At 39.4% G+C, this 21,551-nt stretch overlaps 1 protein-coding gene across 3 annotated transcripts in view; it reads left to right on the top strand.

Moving 5' to 3' along the window:
- Window positions 1–365: 365 nt before the first annotated feature.
- RBM41 (RNA binding motif protein 41) overlaps window positions 366–21,551 on the top strand; it is a 58,753-nt gene continuing 37,567 nt past the window's right edge. The window contains exons 1-5 of one of the 3 annotated variants that reach the window (XM_059157040.1): window positions 420–721; window positions 3,714–3,830; window positions 4,395–4,587; window positions 4,882–5,086; window positions 6,970–7,041. In XM_059157040.1, the coding sequence (XP_059013023.1) occupies window positions 501–721; window positions 3,714–3,830; window positions 4,395–4,587; window positions 4,882–5,086; window positions 6,970–7,041 (808 nt within the window). In that variant the 5' untranslated portion in view covers window positions 420–500. The other 2 variants (XM_059157038.1, XM_059157037.1) reach the window with 2 other exon arrangements.

The following is a 21,551-nucleotide window of genomic DNA, read 5'->3' as shown; positions in this document are numbered from 1 at the left end:
CACTGCAGAGGATTGATCAGGGGCCCAGCTGGAAACAGCGGGTAGGCTCGATAATAAGTCCTTGAAAGCAGAAGCAGGGTTGTTAATAGGCATACATTGGAGGAAAAATAGAGGAGCCAGGATTTGGCTATTTTGAATGAGACAGTCAAGAAGTCTCAAATGACTCCTAGCTTTATGAGCTGGATATTTTGGGTGCTGCCGTTAACCCGCAGGAGAAATATTTAAACAACTTACAACACCTCATTCAGTAGAGTACGTACTCTCGGTTTCTTTAGCTCTGAGCGACTACAATTCCCAGAGCCCCGCACTCCACCACAATCCCCTTAGAGTCTGCCGCACAGAGTTCTGGGACTTGAAGTCCGCGGCCTATTCACCCAAGTTAGAGATAGGGGCCTGTGGAAACATGAAGAGGTAAGGGCTTCTCTGAGAGCAGGCGGCGAAGGGAGCTCTCATCTACCTTTTAACTTTGAAAATGGCTTTTATGACTTTGTGTTTGGGGTATGTCACGTTGTCGGGATGCGATTTCGTGTGAGCGGGAAGACAAAAGAGGAGGGAGGAGGGGAGACGGGCTAGACAGGCCTGCGGGGCGAAGTTCAGGAAGGGCCTCCGTCGCCGGTTCCCGTAGGAATGCCTTGCCAGCACAGGCATCTAGGCCACGGCTCCGGCCCCGGGAGCTGCACGGATGCTGTGGCTTCTTACTACTTCACACGGACCCACCCAGGTAAAAGGGTCTTGGCCGACTGATGCCCAGTGCGGGAGAAAGCCAGGCCAGCTCGTCCCCGTCCCGCCCTACCTCCATCTCATCCTCGGAAGGGCACACGGTGGGGGCGAGAAGGGGGGATGTCTTTTTTTTTTTTTTCTTTTTTTTTTTTTTGCAGTGTTTGTTTACTAAGGAAGACTTTCTCGGGCCCTGAGAGCATGTAGAGCTTTCAAATCTTAACCTAAGCTACTGATACTTTGTTTCTAAAAATTTAGACGGAAAGTACAAAACGGGCTCAGTGTATCATAGGGAAAGAAAAGCAGCGGTGTAAGCAGTTCCCCCTACTGGTTCTGCAGGAAATGGCAGCTTTAACTTAGCTGGTCATTGTTGAAAGCCGGAGCTTCACAGTTGTTGACAGTACACAATGGCTTTTTTAAAGGATCCTCATTAAATTAGTTTTGGATTCATTGCAAAGTAGAATAATCACTCTGGAATAGAGCAGTGCATTTAAAGTTCTGATATTATGCTCTCCTGTATTGTTGGTTTCTGCATCTTTTTTTTTTTTTAAGATTTTATTTATTTATTTGACAGAGGGAAATCACAAGTAGGCAGAGAGGCAGGCAGAGAGAGAGGAAGGGAAGCAGGCCCCCTGCTGAGCAGAGAGCCCGATGTGGGACTCGATCCCAGGACCCCGGAATCATGACCTGAGCCGAAGGCAGCGGCTTAACCCACTGAGCCACCCAGGCGTCCCTGGTTTCTGCATCTTTTAAACAAACGTTTCCCTGCCTCAAAATGACTTTTAAAAAAATGCTTATTGTGATATTTCATACATGCAAAATAATGCATATGTACAGTCTAAAGAATAATAATAGATTCGGACCCACTAAAGCTTTAGAAATAGAACATTAGCAGTATCTTATGGGTCCCTTGGGGGCGCCTGGGTAGCTCATTCGGCTGGGCCTCTGCCTACAGCTCTGGTCATGATCCCAGATTCTGGGATGCAGCCCCTCATCCAGCTCCCTGCTCAGCGGGGCCTCTGCTTATCCCTTGACCCCTCACACTGCTTGTGCTCTCTCTCACTCCCTCTGTCTGTCTCTCAAATAAATAAAATTTTTTAAAAAGTCTCCTGTGTGCCCTTCCCTGATTGCTTCTCCTTCCTCCTTTCTCCCTGAGGGGATCACCATCCAGAATTTGGCTTTAATCATTACCTTGCTTTAAAAAAAATAGGTCCACCACAGATGAATTTATCTCTAAACAAAATGTTGCTAGTGTTATCCATTTTTGAATTCTGTAAACGGATACAGACTGTATGAATTTTTCTGTGACTTGCCTTTATTTCACTCAGCATTTCTTTTTGAGGTTCATGTGTACCGATGTAGTTAACTAGGGTTTATTCCTTTCAAATCCACTTTAAACATAGTAAGAAATTTCAGAATTTTAAATAATAAATAAAAATTGAGATACTTAGAAGGAAGTTTTTTTAAAACCATGGACCTAAGGAAGGATATTTTAAAATTTTCTAAAAATAGGCCTCAGTCTTTCTAGAGTATGAGATCTTGCTCATAACCCAAATGGTAAAGGACTGCTTTATAAAGAAGGTATTTCATACTTGTTTTTCTCTTGGAATTAACTCATTTCATTTTTGTCTATTATCATCTGTTGTTGCATGCTCTACTGGTCCTGCTATTTACACTCTAGTAAGAGGTTTTCAGTTACTTAGGATTGGCTAGTTTATAGCATTACCTAGATTTCTACAGAGTAGTGCCTCAGCTATAAAGTGTCATGACCCTCTTTGCATTTGTTTCTATACTCTCTGGAGATCTGCTCCTCTTTCACAGCTCCAGATCCTGCCAACACAGATGACTCGAGATTTCCATGTCCAGCCTCAGACTCTCACCTGTACAATTCTTCCATCTCCCGGTTTCCTGTTAGCCAGTATCACTTATACTGTCACCTCAGACTCAGTATGTCTTTCATACTGAGCAAACAAATATCAGCATTCCTGATATTTCATGCTGGCGTGTCAGTTGTAATAGGTAGTTGACTCAACCTGGCTAAGACAATACTGACTTTCCCCTTCTGAAAACATTTATTCCATCTGGATTTTCCTCTTTCCTTCATTGGTACCATTATTCTCATAGTTATGCAGCTTGAACTTTCAGGTTTATCTTTGACTTCTTCCCTACCCCTGCCTTCAAAAGGCCTCGCTCATCTAAGTCTCCTTTTCTGTTTCCACTATTACCACGCCAGTTTGAACTTTCTTTGTGTTATGCTCGACAAATTTAAAGTGTTTCCCAACTCATTATTCTGGTTTCTTTCCTATGAATCCACAAGACATAGTATAACCACATTCATTTTCCTAAACCATCATTTGTACCCTGCCACTTAACTGCCTAATAAATTGCTTTCTAATACCTATACATGAAGACCCAGGCCCCTTAGTTGGAGTATTTAAGGCCATTCAAAATCCGTGTCTAATTACCCCCTCCAAGATTGTCTCCTAGTGCTTATATGTGAATGCCAACTGAAGGGAGCTTCCTATTCCCCAGAACATATTTCTGTCTCTTCTTATTCAGCCTCCCTTTTCTTTCCTTCATCATACCCAGTCCTTCAAATGCCAGTTTAAGAATTACCTTTCCAAAGTCTTCATTTACCATCCTAGCTCCCAGTTATCTCGTACTTTTCTCATCCTCCCTCTCTCCCCTTCCCTCTCCCCCCTTCCCCGCATAGGCATACAACACAACACATATACACAGGCCCTAAATAAATTGCAAGCTTCTTGAGGATAGGGACTGTGCCTTGAATACCTTTGACTGCATCAGTACCTAGCACAGTGCATTGCATGGAAGTAGGTATTTAGTAAACATTTGTAGGATGAGTGAATGATGAAGGGCAACAAACAGAAGGCTTCAAACAAATGGGGGTCACTACTGGTAGATGATATAGCTAAAGAACATGTTTTGAGATTGACTATTTCTTCTGCTTTCTGTATACATTCTTATATCTGCTCCAGGGTAAATAGCTGTGTGAAAAGTGGTGAGCATGTCCTGGAGGAGTTGGAAACAGAAGGGGAGAGGCAGCTGAAAAGCCTCCTTCAGCATCAACTTGATACCTCTGTCTCCATTGAGGAGTAGGTATTGATTTTGCGAACAGGTAGAGTATCATAGACCCTCACCTCCAGGTGGCCGACGCCTCTGAAAGGCGGGATGGAACACTCCTCTCCCACTCCCTTTTCCTTGGCCAACTTCTACTTATTGGACAGCATTTTGCTTCTGTGTCTCTTCCTCTGGGAAGCCTCCCATATCCCGCTAAGTCTGGGCTAGGTGTCCGTTCCTGTCTTCCCTTAACATACATAACACTTATAACCCAATAAGATCATTGTCTGTTAACTTGATTCTCTTCTGCAAAAGCAGAAACCATTTTTATCTTTTTTTGCCGTTAAATCCTCTGTACCTGGCCCAGTGTCTGATGTGTAGTAGGTATTCAGTAAATATTTGATTCATTCATTTATTGGCCCTGGGTGAGGGGAAGAAGGACGGAATTCCATGTCATTACAGTGGTGCTTTCAGCCTAGAAATAGGCCATGAGAGAGAAATCGCTAGTATGTTCCATTGTGCCTCTTTTAATGGCTAGTCCTATTTCTGTAAATTGTGGTAACCTGAAAATATTAACTTGCTTCCTGCTTGTTTTGCAGATGTGTGTCTAAGAAAGAGAGCTTTGCTCCTGGTACTATGTACAAGCCCTTTGGGAAGGAAGCAGCTGGGACTATGACTTTGTCCCAGTTCCAGACACTGCATGAGAAGGACCAGGAAATTGCTTCTCTTAGGGAACTGGGGCTCAATGAAACAGAAATCTTGATCTGGAAGAGCCATGTTTCAGGTGAAAAGGTGAGTGGGGCCATTTTTATTTTTCCTAAAGAATCAAGGGGAAGATCGCTTCCTTTAACACTGAGAGCCTTTTCATTTTTAGTTCTTACCAAACTGAGCTCTGTATATGAGTTTTCTTTGGTTTCTGTGATAGGGGTCTTGGTAAAGAGAATGTCTTCCTTGACTTTTTCACTAACACGTCTATGAACAGTCACCTCTGGTCCTTCACCAGCTTCTTTTTTATCTGAGGCATTAGATCATCACTTTCAGGCTGTGTTCTCTATGATACATGCCATCTCATTTCTCTGGTTTCAGAGGACAAGACTGAGGGCAACCCCGGAAGCAATCCAGAACCGTCTTCAGGATATTGAAGAAAGGATCTCGGAGCGTCAGCGCATCCTCTGCCTACCACAGAGATTTGCCAAGAGCAAACAGCTGACCCGGCGAGAAATGGAAATCGAAAAGTCTTTATTTCAGGGAGCCGATCGGCACTCCTTCCTCAAGGCTCTTTATTACCAAGGTATGTGATTGCCACTGACTTTAATGTGCTCTTTCACTGAGAGAAAGATTTAACAGCAGGACATTAAATATGGAGAGTTAGTGAAGGGAGTAGGGGAAGGACAAACAGTCAGTCTCCTTGAGGAATGTATATGTCCGTGGCAGACACAAATACATACATAGTCAGTTGTAATACCACATGGAAATCACTGATACAGAGATGTGAATAAAATGCTAAGGGAGCACAGAACATTGAACATGGAAGTCTAGTTGGGGGGAGTCAGGAGTTGACATTTGTACTAAGTCTTGATAGAGCAACAGTCATTTGTCAGGTAAATAAGGTAAGAGGGCATTACAGATAGTAGGTGAACAGGAACAGGTCTGTGAAGGGACATAGTGCATCTAGGGGACAATGAGAAATTCATTGTGGCAGGAAGTATGGGGCACAGCAGGGGATGCGAGGGAGTGACACTGGAAAGGGAGGTGAGGCTAGACTGTGAAGAGTCTTTGGGCTGAACTGTATATGAGCACAAAATACACAGATAAATGTTATGCATCTTAACCAGAAAGTATTAGTTTAACAGATAAGTTTTGCTAGGCACTGTGGGAGGTGCTCAGAAGTTTAGGAAATCGTTCCTGACCTTGTAGCAATTATAGTCTGGTTGGAGAGAGAACCATGTAACATTTGGTGACAACACTGGATATAGTTGTTAAGTGCTATAGTTCATAGGAGGGAAAGGCCACCGTGCTTTGGCATAACTGAAGAAGGCCTCTCAGAGGAGGTAAGATTTCAGTGCTCTTTTAATACTACCTATTCTGTAGTAAGGAGAAGGAAAAGCAATTCATTTGCAGCAGATGGTATGAACACTATTGCGTGTTTGGGGCTCTTGTGAAAGACCAGGTTAGAAAGGTAGCTAAAAATTTAAGACCTTATTTGGTGGGTAGTAGAGACCTGTACAGAGTCAGTTATTCGGATAGTTTGGATATGGTGAAAGGATTCTGAGCCAGGATTAACCCGGTAAAAGCAGTATTTGAAAAGAATGAATCTAGTGGTCAAAAAAATAGGATGAGACAGAGAAAGAACTGAAAGCAGCGAGAAGGATTTAGGAGGCATTATGGTCATCTAGGCATGGAGATCTAGACTAGAATGATGGCAGTGGTATTGGAAAGAGAGGTAGGTGTGGTTATAAGAGACATCACAAAGGAAGAACTGAGAATGAAGGAGGAGGGTCGAAGGTGAGGTCAGAGACAACCCAGATGTTTTCAAGCCTGTGTGACTTTTTAACAACTGGCAAAATTAAGGAAGTCTTTATGGGGAGTTTCTGATGAAAGACAAGTTCAATTTGAAACATGTTGATTTGGTAAGAATGGCAGGATCATTAAATGCACATATTGAGAAGGTGGTCGGAAATGCAGCAGGGAAGTCAGTGGAGTAGTCAGAGCTGGCTGCATAGACGTGGGAATCACGGACACTCAGGTGGCAGACAGGTAAAGCCATGAGCATGAATGAATGCTTTGTTAGAGACAGAGACCATAGACGTGGAAGAGCAGTGGTGAAGGAAGGAATGAAAGAACAAGTGAACAGCCTCTTGTGGAGAGACCTAGTATACTGATTATACTGATTAAGAGCATGAGCTCTGGAGGCAGACTGCTGGAAAAACCCTGGCTCCCCCACTTAGCTAGCTTGTTGTAAGATGCTGGGCAAGTTACCACCCTACACTTCAGTGTCTTCATCTTGTAAAATGAGAATATTAATAAGACCTACATTTTAGGGTCGTTAGGAGGATTAAGTGAGGTAATACATGTAAATCACCTAGAGCAGTACCTGGTATTTGGGGTGGGTGGGTGTTGTATGAATCTGTTCTGTTTCCTATCTTTGAAACTCCTTGCTTTAAACCTTCACAGCATACCACAAAAAGACAAGTGCAGACAAGTACATGACCTCAATGAAGAGGAAGATAAAATTAGGCACAAAAGGCAAGTCGAGAGTTTTCTTACAGTGTTAGATTTAGGAATGTAACATAGGGTCCCAGACTTCTGAGTTGAGTGCTTATTTAATTCCATATTCAGTATATGACAATGTTTGTAGGAAATGATCCAGAGGGAGCCATTTATCCTGATAAAGAATATTAAAGAGAGGAGATATTAAAAGTTGTAAAACTTTTACATTTAGTGTTGTTGATTTTTTTTCTCTATACCTTTATGTTATTGTACCAGACATAAAATGACCTTAATGATTTTTGGATTCTATTTCACAACTCATTCTGAATCTTTTTATTAATCACTAAAGTATAACTATTATGATGATGATGGTATAATAGCAATATTCTCTTTTATTTTAAAAATGAATTTACAATAAAATTGTCTGTTTTTCTTTCTTATTTTTTCCTTGGTGTACAATTCCATGAATTGTAAATCATGTAAATCATGTAAATTCATGTAACCACCACCACAATCAGGATAGAGAACAGCTTGATCACTCTAAAAGTCCCTCATCCCATCATTGATGGTCACCCCCAACTCCACCCATAATCTCTGGTAATCCCTGATTTATTTTCCATCACTATGGTTGTGTCTTTTAAAGAATGTCATAAAGATGGAATCATACAGCACGTCATCTTTTAAGTGTGGCTTCTTTCATTTAGTATAATGCCTTTGAGAGTCATCCAAGTCGTGTGTATTGATAGTTCTTTCATTTTGCTGAGTAGCATTCCATTGTGTGGATATTCCAGTTTTGTGTATCCATCTACCCATTGAAGTGCAATTTGGGCTGTTTCCAGGTTATGGTGACTATGAATAATACTGATACGAACATTTTTGTACAGGTTTTTGTGTGAACATAAATTTTTATTTCTCTAAGGTAAATAAGGAGTGGGATTACTGGGTCATATGGTAAGTGTTTGTTTAACTTTATAAGAAGCTGCCAAACCATTTTCCAGAATGGCTGAACCATTTTGCATTCCCACCAGCAATGTATGAGAGTTCCAGTTGCTCTACATCTTTGTCGGCATTTGGTATTGTTGGTATTTATTTTAGTTCCTCTAGTAGCCGTGCAGTGGTATCTCATCATAGTTTTCATTTGCTTTTCCTTAGTAGCTAATGATGTTGAACATCTTTTCATGTGCTTATTTGCCATCTTTCTATCCTGTTTGCTGCAGTGTCTGTTCCAATCTTGTGCTGGTTTTTAACTGGGTTGTGTATTTTCTTCATGACTTTTGAGAGTTCTTTACATGTTCTAAATGCAGTTCTCTGACGGATATATGATTTGCAAATATTTTATCCCAGTCTGTAGCTTATCTTTTCATTCTCTGAACAGTGTCTTTTGCAGAACAAACTTTTTAAGTCATGGTAAAATATACCTAACATAAAATTGACCATTTTAACCATGTTTTCAGTGTACAGTTCTGTGGCATTAAGTATATTCACATTGTTCTGCAACCATCATCACTATCCACCTCCAGAATTTCTTTCTCTTCCCAGACCGAAACTCTGCACCCATTAAACACCTGCTCCCCTTACACTCCTCCCCTTTGCCCCTGGCAACCACCATTCCTTCTGTCTTTGTGAATTTGACTACTCTAGGTGCCTCATATAAGTGGAATCATGCATTTGTCCTTTTGTGTCTGGCTTATTTCACTTCATGTCTTCGAGGTCATCCATGTGTCAGAACTTCCTTCCTTCCTTCAGGCTGGATAATATTCCATTATATGTACCTATCACATTTTGTTTATCCCTTCGTTTGTCCGTAGACACTCGCGCTGCTTCTGCCTTTTGGCTATTGTAAATAATGCTGCTGTGAAACTGGATGTACAAGTGTCTGTTCAAGTCCCTGCATTCAGTTCTTTTGCATATATACCCCGAAGTGGAATTGCAGGATCATATGCAATTCTGTGTTCAATCTTTGGAGGAACCACCATACTGTTTTCCACAGAGGCTGTATCATTGCACATTCCCACCAGCAATGAAGAAGGATTCCAGTTTCCCCTACCCCCTTGTCCGACACTTAAATTCTTTTCTATTTTGTGACAGCCATTCTAGTGGGTGTGAAGTGGTACTTTGTGTGGTTTTGATTTGCATTTCCCTAATGATTAGTGATGTTGTGCATCTTTTTCATGTGCTTTTTGGCCTTTGTGTACGTTCTTTGGAAAAATGTCTGTGTACTGCCTTTGCGCATTATTTAAACTGGTTGTTTATTTTTTGTTGAGTTGTCAGCTTTTTTTGCATATTCTAAATATTAATTCCCTTATCAGGTAAATAATTTGCCAGTATTTCCCTTCATTTCATGAGTTGCCTTCTCACTCTGTTGATAGTGTCCTTTGATGCACAAAAGTTTATGTTTTTGGTGAAGTCTGATTTGTCAGTTTTTTCTTTTGTTACTATGCTTTTGGTGTCATGGCCAATAAATCATTGCCAAATCTAATTTCATAAAGGTTTTCTCCTATGTTATCCCCTGAGCATTGTACAGTTTTAGCCCTTATGTTTAGGTCTTTGGTCCATCTTGAGTTAATTTTTTATATATGTTATAAGGTAAGGATCCAACTTTGTTTTTTGCACATTGATAATCTAGTTTTCCCAATACTACTTGTTGAAAAGACTCTCCTTTACACATTAAATGTTCTTAGCACCCTCTCCAAAAATTATTTGACCATAAATATGAGTCTGTTCTTAGGCTATCCATTCTATTCCACTGGTATGTATGTCTGTGTTTATGCCAGTGCCACACTGTTTTAATTACCATAGGTTTGTAGTAAGTTTTGAAATCAGAAAGTGTGAGACCTCCAACTTTGTTCTTTTTCAAGATTTTCACTATTGAGGAATCCTTGAGGCACCATATGAATTGTAGGATGGGTTTTTCTATTTCAGGAAGAAATGTCATTGGGATTTTGATAGGGATTTTACTGAATCTGTATAGCACTTTAGGTAATATTGACATCTTAATGATATACTATGTCTTCAATTCATGAACAAGGGCTGTCTTTGCATTTATTTGTATTTTTAATTCTTCTAGCAACATTTTGTAGTTTTTAGTACACAAGGTTTTTTTTTTTTTGCCTCAGAGCAGATGTTTTAAATTTTGATATAATCCAGTTATCCAGTTATCAGAAAGAATTTTTCTTTCATATTATACTTTTTTATGTCAAAGAACTCTTTGACAGCAGATTATGAATAAGATTTTTCTTTAAACAGTTTAATGGTTGTATATTCTACATTTAGATCTATGATCTATTTTGTCTTGATGCTTTTATAAAGTGTGGGGTTTAGGTTAAGGTTCAGTTTTTTGCCTGTGAGTTTCTAGTAGTTTCAGCACCATATGTTGAAGAGAGTATTTTTCTCTATTTACTTGCCTTTGCATATTTTTGTCAGAAATAAATTGGCCGTATGTTTGTGTTAATGATTGTGTTAGTAATTAACTTCATAATAAATGGTGAAAGACTGAAATATTTCCCTCAGTATCAGGAATAAGACAAAGATGTTCACTCTTGCCAGTTCCATTCACAGTTGAATGAAATTAGAAATCAGTAATAGAAGGGCATTTAGAAAATGTACAAATATGCAGAAATGGAATGACACTCTACTGAATAACTGATAGATCAAAAAGAAGTCACCAGGGACATTAGAAAATGCTTTGAGATGAATGAAAACAAAACTTAACATACCAAAACTTACATGATGCAATAAAAGCAGGGCTTAGGGGGATATTTATAGTTATAAATTCCCATATTAATAAAGAAGAAAGCTCTTAAATTAATAACCAAAACCTTATACCTTAAGACCTATAAAATTTTTTTAAAAGCTAGAATAATTTGTCCAAATCCTTAGACTGTATAATGCCAAGAGTGAACCATAATGTAAACTGTAAACTTTGTGTAATCATAGTGGGTCAATGTAGATCCATTAGTTGTAAAACTGTACCACTCTGATGGGGGATATTGATAATGGGATAGGCTATACATGTGTGGGAATGGGGTAATGTGGGAAATCCATGTACCTTCCCCTCAGTTCTGCTGTGAACCTGTAACTTCTTCAAAAATATAAAGTCCCGATTAAAAAAAAGAAACTACAAAAAAAAAAAAAAAAGGAGAAACCTAAACCCACATCAAACTGAAGGGAGAAAATGATAAGCTTAGAGCAAAAAAATAATAATAATAAAAATAAAAAACAATTTAAAAAATACAGAGAATAGGCAAAACCAAAAGTGGTCCTTTGGAAAGATCAACAAAATTCAGAATCCTTAGCTAGACTTACCAAGGAAGGAAGAAGAATGAAGAATTTCTTATACCCTGCTCTACTTTGATTCTTTTTTTTGCATGGAGCATCTTTTTCCATTAACTTTTTAAAAAGTCTAAAGTGTATCTCTTTCTCTTTCTTTAAAAAGATTTTATTTATTTGAGAGAGAGAGAGAGAGATCGCAACAGATCACAAGCGAACAGGGAGTAAAGGGAGAAGCAGGCTCCCCACTGAGCAGGGAGCCCAACAAGGGGCTCCATCCCAGGACCTGGGGTCATGACCTGAGCTGAAGGCAGATGCTTAGTCGACTAAGCCACCCAGGCGCCCCTAAAGTGTATCTCTTATGGACAGCAAATAGTTAGGTTGTGTTTTCCTTTTTTAATCTACTTTTCCAATTGAGTGTTTAGTTCATTTATATTTAATCTATGTAATTGGAATCTTTTGCTAAAATAGGATTTGGTCTGCCATTTTACTCTTTGTCTTCTTTCTTTTCTTCCCCTCTGTTATTCCATTTATTCCTTCACATGAAGTAGGTTTTTCCAGTATATAATTTTAATTAACGTGTTGCTTCTTTTACTATCTTTTTAGTTGCTTTTTAAATAGTTGTCTTGGGGATTATAATTAACATCTTAGTTTAAAAAAAAGGTTTGTATTAATACTGACGTAATTTCAGAAATACTCAAAAACTTTGTCCTTTTTATCTGTTTTCTCCTTCTTCCTTTGTACTATTACTGTCACACAAATTACATCTTTATAGATTTCAAGCTCATCAGCATAGTATTACAATTATTTCATTATGTAGTTATTTCCTAAGTCAGGACAAGAAAATGAGTTACAAAGACAAATACATATATATTGTGGGTTTTTTTTTATGTTTTCCTATACAGTCATCTTTTTATAGTTTTCTTTTTTTGAGTTCCTGAAGAGTGTTCATTTATTTCAGCCTGAAGTATTCCCTACAGTTTTCTCATAGGTTAGGTCTTATAGTGATGAATTCTTTTAGTCTATGCTTATCTTGGAATGTCTTAATTTCTTCTTTATTTTTATTTTTTTGTTTTTTTAAGTTTTTTTGTCAGTTTATTTATTTAGAGTATAAATAAATAAAGAGAGAGCACAAGTATGCAGAGGGAGAGGGAGAGGCAGGCTCCCTTCTGAGCAGAGTGCCTGATTTGAGACTCGATCCCAGGATTCTGGGATCATGGCCCAAGCCGAAGGCAGATGCCTAACCGAATGAGCCACCTAGGCGCCTCTCTCCTTTAGTTTTAAAGTATAGTTTTTTGCCAGTCTGAAGTTTTTGGTTGGTAGTCTTTTTCCTTTAGCACACCAAATATGTCATCTTACTGCCTTCTGGCCCATGTAGTTCCTGTTGAGCAGCCAACTGTTGATCTTATTTAGGACTCCTTGTCCATGATGAGTCTCTTCTCTCTTGCTACAGTCAGGATTCAGTCTTCATCTTTTGATTTTGACAGTTTGGCTACATGTCTGAATGTCTCTTGGACAGACTCCAAATAGGTCCCTTGAGTTTGTCCTACTTGGATTCTTTCAAGGTTCTGTAATGTTTAGATTAATGTTTTTCATCAATTTTAAGAAGTTTTCAGGCATTAGTTCTCCAAATACTCTTTGTGCTCTTTCTTCTTCTGAGATTTCCATTATGGATATGTTGGTGTGCATGATGCTTACCCACAGGTCTCTAAGGCTGTTATTTTTTCTTTATTCTTTCTTGTTTTTGCTCCTCAGAGTAATCTTCCTTAGATGAGTAGTCAACATATCTTCAAGTTTGCTGATTTTTCTGTCAGCCCAGATCTTCTGTTGGGCCCCTCTAGTATAGTTTTCATTTCAGTTACTGTACTTTTCAACTCCAGAATTTCTATTTAGTTCTTTATTATAATTTCTGTCTCTTTATTTTTATTCCCTATTTGGTAAGGCATTCTGAAACATTCCTTTAGTTCTTTATACATGGTTTTCTTTAATTGTTTGAAGAATTTTAACAACAACTGATTAAAAGTTTTGTCTGAGAAGCCCAGTGTGTTTTCTCATGAAAGCTTCTATTGACTGTTTCTTCTTTCCTGTGTATGGGCCATGTTCTCCTTTTCTTTCCCTTTTTTTCAATGTCTTTGTCTTAATCAACTCAGGCTGCTATAACAAAGAACTGTCAACTGGGTAGCTTATAAACAACAGATTTGTTTCCCGCAGTTCTGGAGGCGGGAAGTCTGAGATCAGGGTTCCATTATGATCAGGTTCTGGTGAGAACCCTGTTTTGGGTTTCAGACTGCTAACTTCTTGTTGAACCCTCACATATCAGAGAACAGGGAGAGGAAGCAAGTTCTCATTACTTCTATAAGGGTACTGACCCCATTCATGAGGGCTCCACCCTCAAGACCTTATCTAATCCCAGTTACCTCCCAAAGGTCTTCACTTCCTATTACCATCACATCACCAGTAGGGTTTCAAAATACCTGTTGGGGGATGGGGGACAGATATTTAGTCCACAGCAGTCTAACATTTTTTTGGTGCAAATGAGTCAGTTAAAATAATGTAATGTGACAATTCTGAAAGTCATTTTCCCCCACACACCCAGGGTTAGTTGTTCTTGATGTTTGTATAGTGACTGTCCTAGACTAATGCTGTAAATTTGAATTCTTTGTCATGTGCAGCTGCTGAAGTCTGTTCAGTAAGCAGAGTGTCCACTAATGAGTAGAGAAAGTTTTCCTTAAGTACCTTGAACCAAAAAAGTTCTATCAGCCTTTGTTGAGGGTGTGTGTGTTGGGTCCCTCCTTCAGTGCCCCACCAGGCAGTTTGCAGCTGTGCCTTAGACTTCACTTCCTACTTGTTCAGAGCCTCAAGGTTAGCCAGAGGTGAGAGATTAGTGACTTCTCAGGCACTAACTTTCCTGGGCACACACATAGCTCAGCACATGTTTGTTACCTTCTAGAGTCCCAGGAGTATGTCTGAACTTCTCAGAGCCCCTTATGGACATCTCATTTCCTCTTTTTCTTTCTTTTTTATAAGAACACTAAACAAATTTTTGAATGTACAATGCAATATTATTAAATATAGGCACAACATTGTACAGTGGGCCTCTAGATCTTAGTCATTTTGCATAGCCGAAACTTTATAACCTTTGAATAATAACTCCCCATTTTCCCCTTACCCCAGCCCCTGGCAACCACCATTATATTCTCTTCTTCTTTGTGCTTGATTATTTTATATACCTTACATAAGTTGGCAGCATTTGTCCTTTTTCACTTAGCAGAATGTCTTCAAGGTTCATCTGTGTTGTCAAGATGGCAGGATTTTTTTTTTTTAAGGCTGAATAATATCCCATTGTATGTATATACCACATTATCTTCATTCATTGATGGACAGTTAGGTTGTTTCCGCATCCTGGCTGTCGTGAACAGTATAGCGCTGAATACAGAAGTACGGATATTTCTTGCGGGCTCTGATTTCAGTTCTTTGAATACTTAGCGGTAGGGTTGTTTTAACACATGGTATTTCTATTTTTATTTTTATTTTTTTTTAAAGATTTATTTATTTATTTGACAGACAGAGATCACAAGTAGGCAGAGAGGCAGGCAGAGAGAGAGGAGGAAGCAGGCTCCCTATTGAGCAGAGCCCGATGTGGGGCTCGATCCCAGGACCCTGGGATCATGACCTGAGCCGAAAGCAGAGGCTTTAACCCACTGAGCCATCCAGGCGCCCCGGTATTTCTATTTTTAAACTTTTGCAGAAACCTAAGTGATCTCTGTAGTAGTTACACCATTTTACATTCCCACTGAAAGTGTATAAAGATTCCAGTTTGTCCAGATCCTCACCAACACTTGTTATATTTTGTTTTCTTTGATGTTGGCTATTTTAACAGTTGTGAGGGGATATCACTGTGGTTTTGATTGCCATTTCCCTGATGATTAAGGCTCTTGAGCACTTTTTCATATTCCTGTTGGCCATTTGTATATCTTCTTTGGAGAAATGTCTATACAAATACTTTGCACATTTCTTAATCAGGTTTTTAAATTTTTTTTGTTTTGTTTTAAGATTTTATTTATTTATTTGACACAGAGAGAGACATAGAGAGAGAGCCTAAGCAGGAGTAGTGGGAGAGGGAGAAGCAGGCTTCCCACTGAGCAGAGAGCCCGATGTGGAGCTTGATCCGAGGACTGTGGGATCATGACCTGAGCCACCCAGGCGCCCCAGGTTTTTTTATTTTAATTTTTAAATAATTTTTTAAAATTTATTTTTATTTATTTTTGGCATAACAGTATTCATTACTTTTTCACCACACCCAGTGCTCCATGCAATCTGTGCCTTCTTTAATACCCACCACCTGGTACCCCAACCTCCCACCCACCCGTCAATTCAAACCCCTCAGATTGTTTTTCAGAGTCCATAGTCTCTCATGGTAAATAATTTTTTTTTAAATTTGAATTCCAGCAGTCCCTGGGTGGCTTAGTGGATTAAGTGTCCAACCCTTGCTTTTGGCTCAGGTCGTGATCTCATGGGTTGTGAGACTGAGCCCTGCCTTGGGCTCTGTACTCAGTGGGCAGTCTGCTTAAAGAGTCTCTCCCTCTGCCACTCCCCCCATTCATGCTTTCTCTCTCTTTCTCTCTCTCTCTCAAATAAATAAATAAATCTTAAAAATTTTTAATTCCAGTATAGTTAAGTTGAGTTGTAGGAGTTCCCTATATGTTTTGGATATTAACCCTTTATTGGATATATGGTCTTTCACTCTGTTAATTATGTCTTCTGCTATGCAGGTTTTAGTTTGATATAGTTCCACTTTCAATTTTCGCTTTTCTTGCCTGTGCTTTTGTAGTTATATTTAAGAAATCATCACCACTACCAATGTCAAGACAATTTTCGTCTGTTTTTTTCTAGGAGTTTTAGAGTTTCAGGTCTTCTTTTTAAGTCTTTAATCCATTTTTAAAATATTTTTAAATTATTTTTTAAAGATTTATTTATTTATTTATTTATTTGACAGAGATCACAAGTAGGCAGAGAGGCAGGCAGAGAGAGAGGGGGAGGCAGGCTCCCTGCTAAGCAGAGAGCCTGATGCAGGGCTCGATCCCAGGACCCTGGGATCATGACCTGAGCCAAAGGCAGAGGGTTTAACTCACTGAGCCACCCAGGTGCCCCAAGTCTTTAATCCATTTTTAATTGACTTTTGTAACCGGTATAAAATAAGGTCCCCATTTCATTCTTTTCCATGCGGAGATTCAGTTTTCTAGCATCATTTATTGAAGGGACTATCCTTTCTCCATTGTGTATTCCTGCCACTCTTGCCAAAGACCAGTTGACCATATATGTGAGGGTGTATTTCTGGGCTTTCTAGTCTGTTCCACTAGTCTGTATGTCTGTCTTTATGCTAATACTGTTTTCATTGCTATAGCTTTGTAGTATATTTTTGAAAACTGTAAGTGTGTGCTCATTCCCTATGTCTTCTTTTAACTTTTTTGTCATCCTCTTGTTAGCCCCAACTGGTAATGCTTTCTCAAGCAGCTACAGTGTTGAACAACCCTCACCAATTCGTTTTGACAAATGCCTTAAGGCTGGGCTGTTCCTGCAGAGTGAGATGTGAACCAAGTCAAAGACAAACCCTCAGATTATAGCTTTTCAGTGAAGTACTAGGCTGGTCAAGCAGTGACAGTTCTCTTAGGGTGGGGCTTTTGGTGAACTTCAGACTGCTCTACTTCCTATAAGATCAGCTAAGCTGCTGTTTTATTTACAGTTACCACAGTTGCAAGATTGTTGGCTTTCAAGGCTACTGCAAAGTTGGAGAGAGGAAATCATGATTACAGAAAGTTGAAATGCAGTAAGTCTTACTGTTCTTAGTGAGACTCAGCTGTTTTTCTTGAGTAACTGTTCTTCCTATTGTTGTATGCCTCTATTTAATTTCCAGACTTATCAAAAGTTTAATTTTTAATGAGTTTTGGGTTTATGGAAGAGCGGATTTTCAAGGTCCTTACTCCAACATTCTAGAACTACTTTCTGTCCATTTTACTTTTATCCTATCTATATTACTATATTTGAAAGTAAGTTTCATTTTCTATAATGAGTTTACTAGAGAATGTAGTTAGGTCATTTTTCCACCCACTTTTTTATTGTGTTATGATTGACATAGCATTAAACTCACTAATTTTAAATGTACAATTCGGTGACTTATAGTAAATTTACAGAGTTGGTCAGCCATCATCACTATCTAATTTTAGAACATGTCCATCACCCGAGAGATGGTTCTCAGTTCCTTTTTCTTCTCCCAGCCCAGATAGCAACTATTCTATTGTTCCTCTCTATGGACTTGCCTATTCTGGACATTTCATTATAAATGGGACCATGTGACCTTCTTTAACTTACTTAACACAGTGTTTTAATTATTCCTTGAACTAGTACTCTTCCCCGAACTAAGGGATTTCCTAGTCATGGAGGATTTGTATGCAAACTGAGCACATCTTCCATAGTCAGCCAAGCAGTTTACAACTCCATTTTAACCCTCACTTCCTGCTTATGCAGAGACTTAAGCAGGTAAGAGCTTAGGGTTTTTTCTAGTTTTTCCTGAGCGTGCATACAGCTCCAGCCATGAGGACAGGCCTATGCACATGTGTGGCCTTCTAGATTCCTGGAAATATGTTGGAGCTTTTCACTGCCCTCTAAGGACATTCCATTCCCCAAAATTTCTGTCTAGGCGTTTTTGGTTAACCTATTGTTTATCCCAGCTCTACCTCCTCAGGCAGGGGAAGAATTCACCAACTGCCTCTGAGTATTTTTTTTAAAGGTTTTATTTATTTGTCAGAGAAAGAGAGAGAACACAGGCAGGGGGGACAGCAGGCAGAGGGAGAAGCAGGTTTCCCGCTGAGCAAGGAGCCTGATGTGGGACTTGGTCCTAGGACACCAGGATCATGACTTGAGCTGCAAGCAGATGCTTAACGGACTAAGCTACCCAGGCATCCCCTGCCTCTGATTATTTTTGACAAAAGTTCTGGGGAAGAAGGCTCTGAGCACTGGTTGGTGAGCTTTGAGTTACATCAAGGAGAGCCTTGCCTGTGAAATCTTCCAGGAAACTACTAGAAAGGCCACCTAGATGACTGTTCTCTGACAGTGGTGCTTTGGAGGTATTCCAGCCCCGTTCTTCCCTCTCTGGTAGCTGCCAGGCTGCTGGTTTTCACTGGGATTTCACATTGTTGGTTTTCAAGGTTACCACGGACCTGGAAAAAAAAAAAGGACAAGGAAAGGGCGAGTTAAAATGCCACAAAATTTATTATTCTTGCTGAGGTTTAGCTATTTTTATTGAATAAATATTTCCCAGATTGCTGCAGGCCTTTGGTTAATTTCTAGAGTCCTGGAAAAGCTGATCCTGATGGTTTTTGACAGTGTTCTCATTGCTTTTATGGAGGAGAAAATTTCAAGAGGTCCGTACTCTGCCATTTTCACTAATGTCACCTCTCTTAACAATATCTTCTGAAGCTTGGAAGTTTGTGATTTTGGCGAAGTCAAATTTACTTTTTTTCATGACTTCTGCTTTTGGTCCTATAACCAAGATTTCTTTTTTAACCCAAGGTTGCAGAGATTTTCTCATACGTATTCTGTTGCAGGACTTATAGTTTTAGCTTGTACATTTAGGTCTATGAACCATTTTGAATTAATTGCTGAATTACACGTCATGTAAAGTTAGGGTTATATTAATCTGTTTTTGCATGTGGGTATCCAATTGTCCTGATACCTTCAGTTGAAAAGACTATCCTTTCCCAGTTAAATTGTCTTTTGTGAAAAACCAGTGGACTATAAATATAAGGGTTTTTAAATGCTCTCTCTCTGTTATTCTACTCTTTTTTGTTCTGTTTACTTTTCAGCAATCTGATCATGCTGTGTCTGGGCATGGGCTCTTTGTTATTTCAAATTCTCACCTGTTCCACCTGCTACTGTGTAATTTTTGCAGTCATCAAATGTTCCCTGAATTTTCGCCAGGTTTTAGAATTGTAATCAGTGTGAGAGGTAGGGGTGAAGTATGGTTACTTCTTACATTGAAACAGAATTTCTAATAGCTATTAATTTTTGAGGGCTTGTTTGTGCCATTCCTTGTGCTAAGCATTTTGTATGTTTGCTCATTTAACTTCATAATAACCCTGCAAGATAGTGGCAGTATTATAACCATTTTACAGATAATGAAATTGAGCTTCTGAGGAGGTAGGCAACTTTCTCAAGGTCAGTTGTTAAGTGGCCATGCTAGGACTTAAATCTAGGTCTGTTCTTATGTGAACATCAGTGGTCTTGATCATAGCATCTGTGTAGGGGATTTGAGAAGATTTTTTGGTTTATTAAGTGTGATTTTGCTGTATCTTTTTTTTAAAAGATTTTATTTTTAAAGGTTTTATTTATTTATTTGACAGAGAGAGAGGGCAAGAGAGCACAAGCAGGGAGAGGGAAAAGGAGCTGAGCAAGGAGTCTGATATGGGACTTGATCCCAGGACCCTGGCATCATGACCCAAGCTGGAGGCAGATACTCAACCAACAGAGCCACCCAGGTGCCCCTGATTTTGCTCTGTCTTGAGATAAACATTTTTGGGGGAGTAACACATATCCCATCTTCTAACCTTAAATCAGTGGGAAAGCAACATACATCATCTCTAGAAATAAACTTCCTCTGAAATCTTAAGCCCCAGTATATTACTCTGACCACAGCCTATTTCTTTTACTTCTGGCCCTCGTAACTCTCTTCAACCCTGTTGAAATCTCCAGTTCCTTGACCTTTTTATTTTCTCCCAATCTGTCATCCCCTTCATGTCTCTCTTTCCTTGCACATCTTACTTAGACCCCCTCACCCATTATTTACTCATGTTCTTGCCAGTGAAGCATTCTTTTTGTATCCTTGTCTGTGTGCCATACCCGCCTGGCAAAAACCTCAACCCTGAATCAATCCAACTAATTGCCTTCTTTATTTCTGCAGCATAGTTTTCCAGCATTGCCAGAGAACAATTGTATAATTTACTGATTAATGCCTCTGCAGTTTCCTCATGTCTGATCTTGTCTAGAGCCTTCTTGCTTGTTCAGCAGTGTATCTCCTGGTCCCTGGTCAGCTCTCCTTTTCATTCCTTCCATATACTCTTTTAGATCTTCATTATTCTTTCCATCCTACTGTTTCATTATTTTTAGCAGATAGGTTTCCTATTTCAAAGGAAACATTGTCATTGATAAGAGCCTTCATCTGCTTTCTGCCTGACTCTGCTAACTTCTGCATCCTGAGTCTTTATTTTCTTCCATCTCAGCTCAGTGGTGTAGGTACATCCTTTGTGCCTTAAGTTAATCTTTACACATTTGTGCTGGATCCTAGCCCTATGATCTCCTGAGGGATCTCAGTCAGTTATCCCCAGTATTGCTTCTTTCCTTTCAGGATTTTTTAAAAGGCTTTTATTTATTTATTTGACACAGAGAGAGAGAGAGCACAATCAAGGGGAGTAGCAGGCAGAGGGAGAGGGAGAAGCAGGCTTCCTGCTGAGCAAGAAGCCCAATGCGGGGCTTGATCCCAGGACCCTTGGATCATGACCTGAGCTGAAGGCAGATGCCCAACTGACTGAGCCACCCAGGAGCCCCTCCTTTCAGGATTTTAATATGCTTTTTACTACCTGACGGTTTCCGTAGTATGCATACTCCTACCATGAGCTATCTTTAAAAACTGATAAAGACAGGGGTGCCTGGGTGGCTCAGTGGGTTGGGCCTCTGCCTTCAGCTCGGGTCATGATCCCAGGGTCCTGGGATCGAGCCCCACATCAGGCTCTCTGCTCGGCGGGGAGCCTGCTTCCCCCTCTCACTCTGCCTGCTTCTCTGCCTACTTGTGATCTCTCTGTCTGTCAAATATATAAATAAAATATTTTTTAAAAAATTGATATAGACAAAAATGCCCTTCAGTTGTTTAGCTACTTGAGCTAACAATATGTTAGATTCTCTGCCTTCACTATACCATAATGAGTAGCACTTGTTTTAAAAATTGAAATACCAAAATGAGAGAATTAAATACATATGTTAATATTGTTTTGATATCTATATAGGAAATGATGTTTCCCTAGTCTTTAATGAAAATTTTCAAACACACAGAAATGTTGAAAAAATTTTATTACAAATACCCATTATATCACCAACTAGATTCTGTCATTAATATCTTATTACATATCTGTCCCTCCATTCATCTATCAACCCATCTTACTTTATTGATGTATATAAAAGAAATTGCCAGGGGTGCCTGGGTGGCTCAGTGGGTTAAAGTCTCTGTC

Source organism: Mustela lutreola, chromosome X (genome assembly GCF_030435805.1).
Source record: "Mustela lutreola isolate mMusLut2 chromosome X, mMusLut2.pri, whole genome shotgun sequence".
In the NCBI taxonomy this organism is placed as follows: domain Eukaryota; kingdom Metazoa; phylum Chordata; class Mammalia; order Carnivora; family Mustelidae; genus Mustela; species Mustela lutreola.
This window is presented reverse-complemented; position numbering and strand designations above follow the sequence as displayed.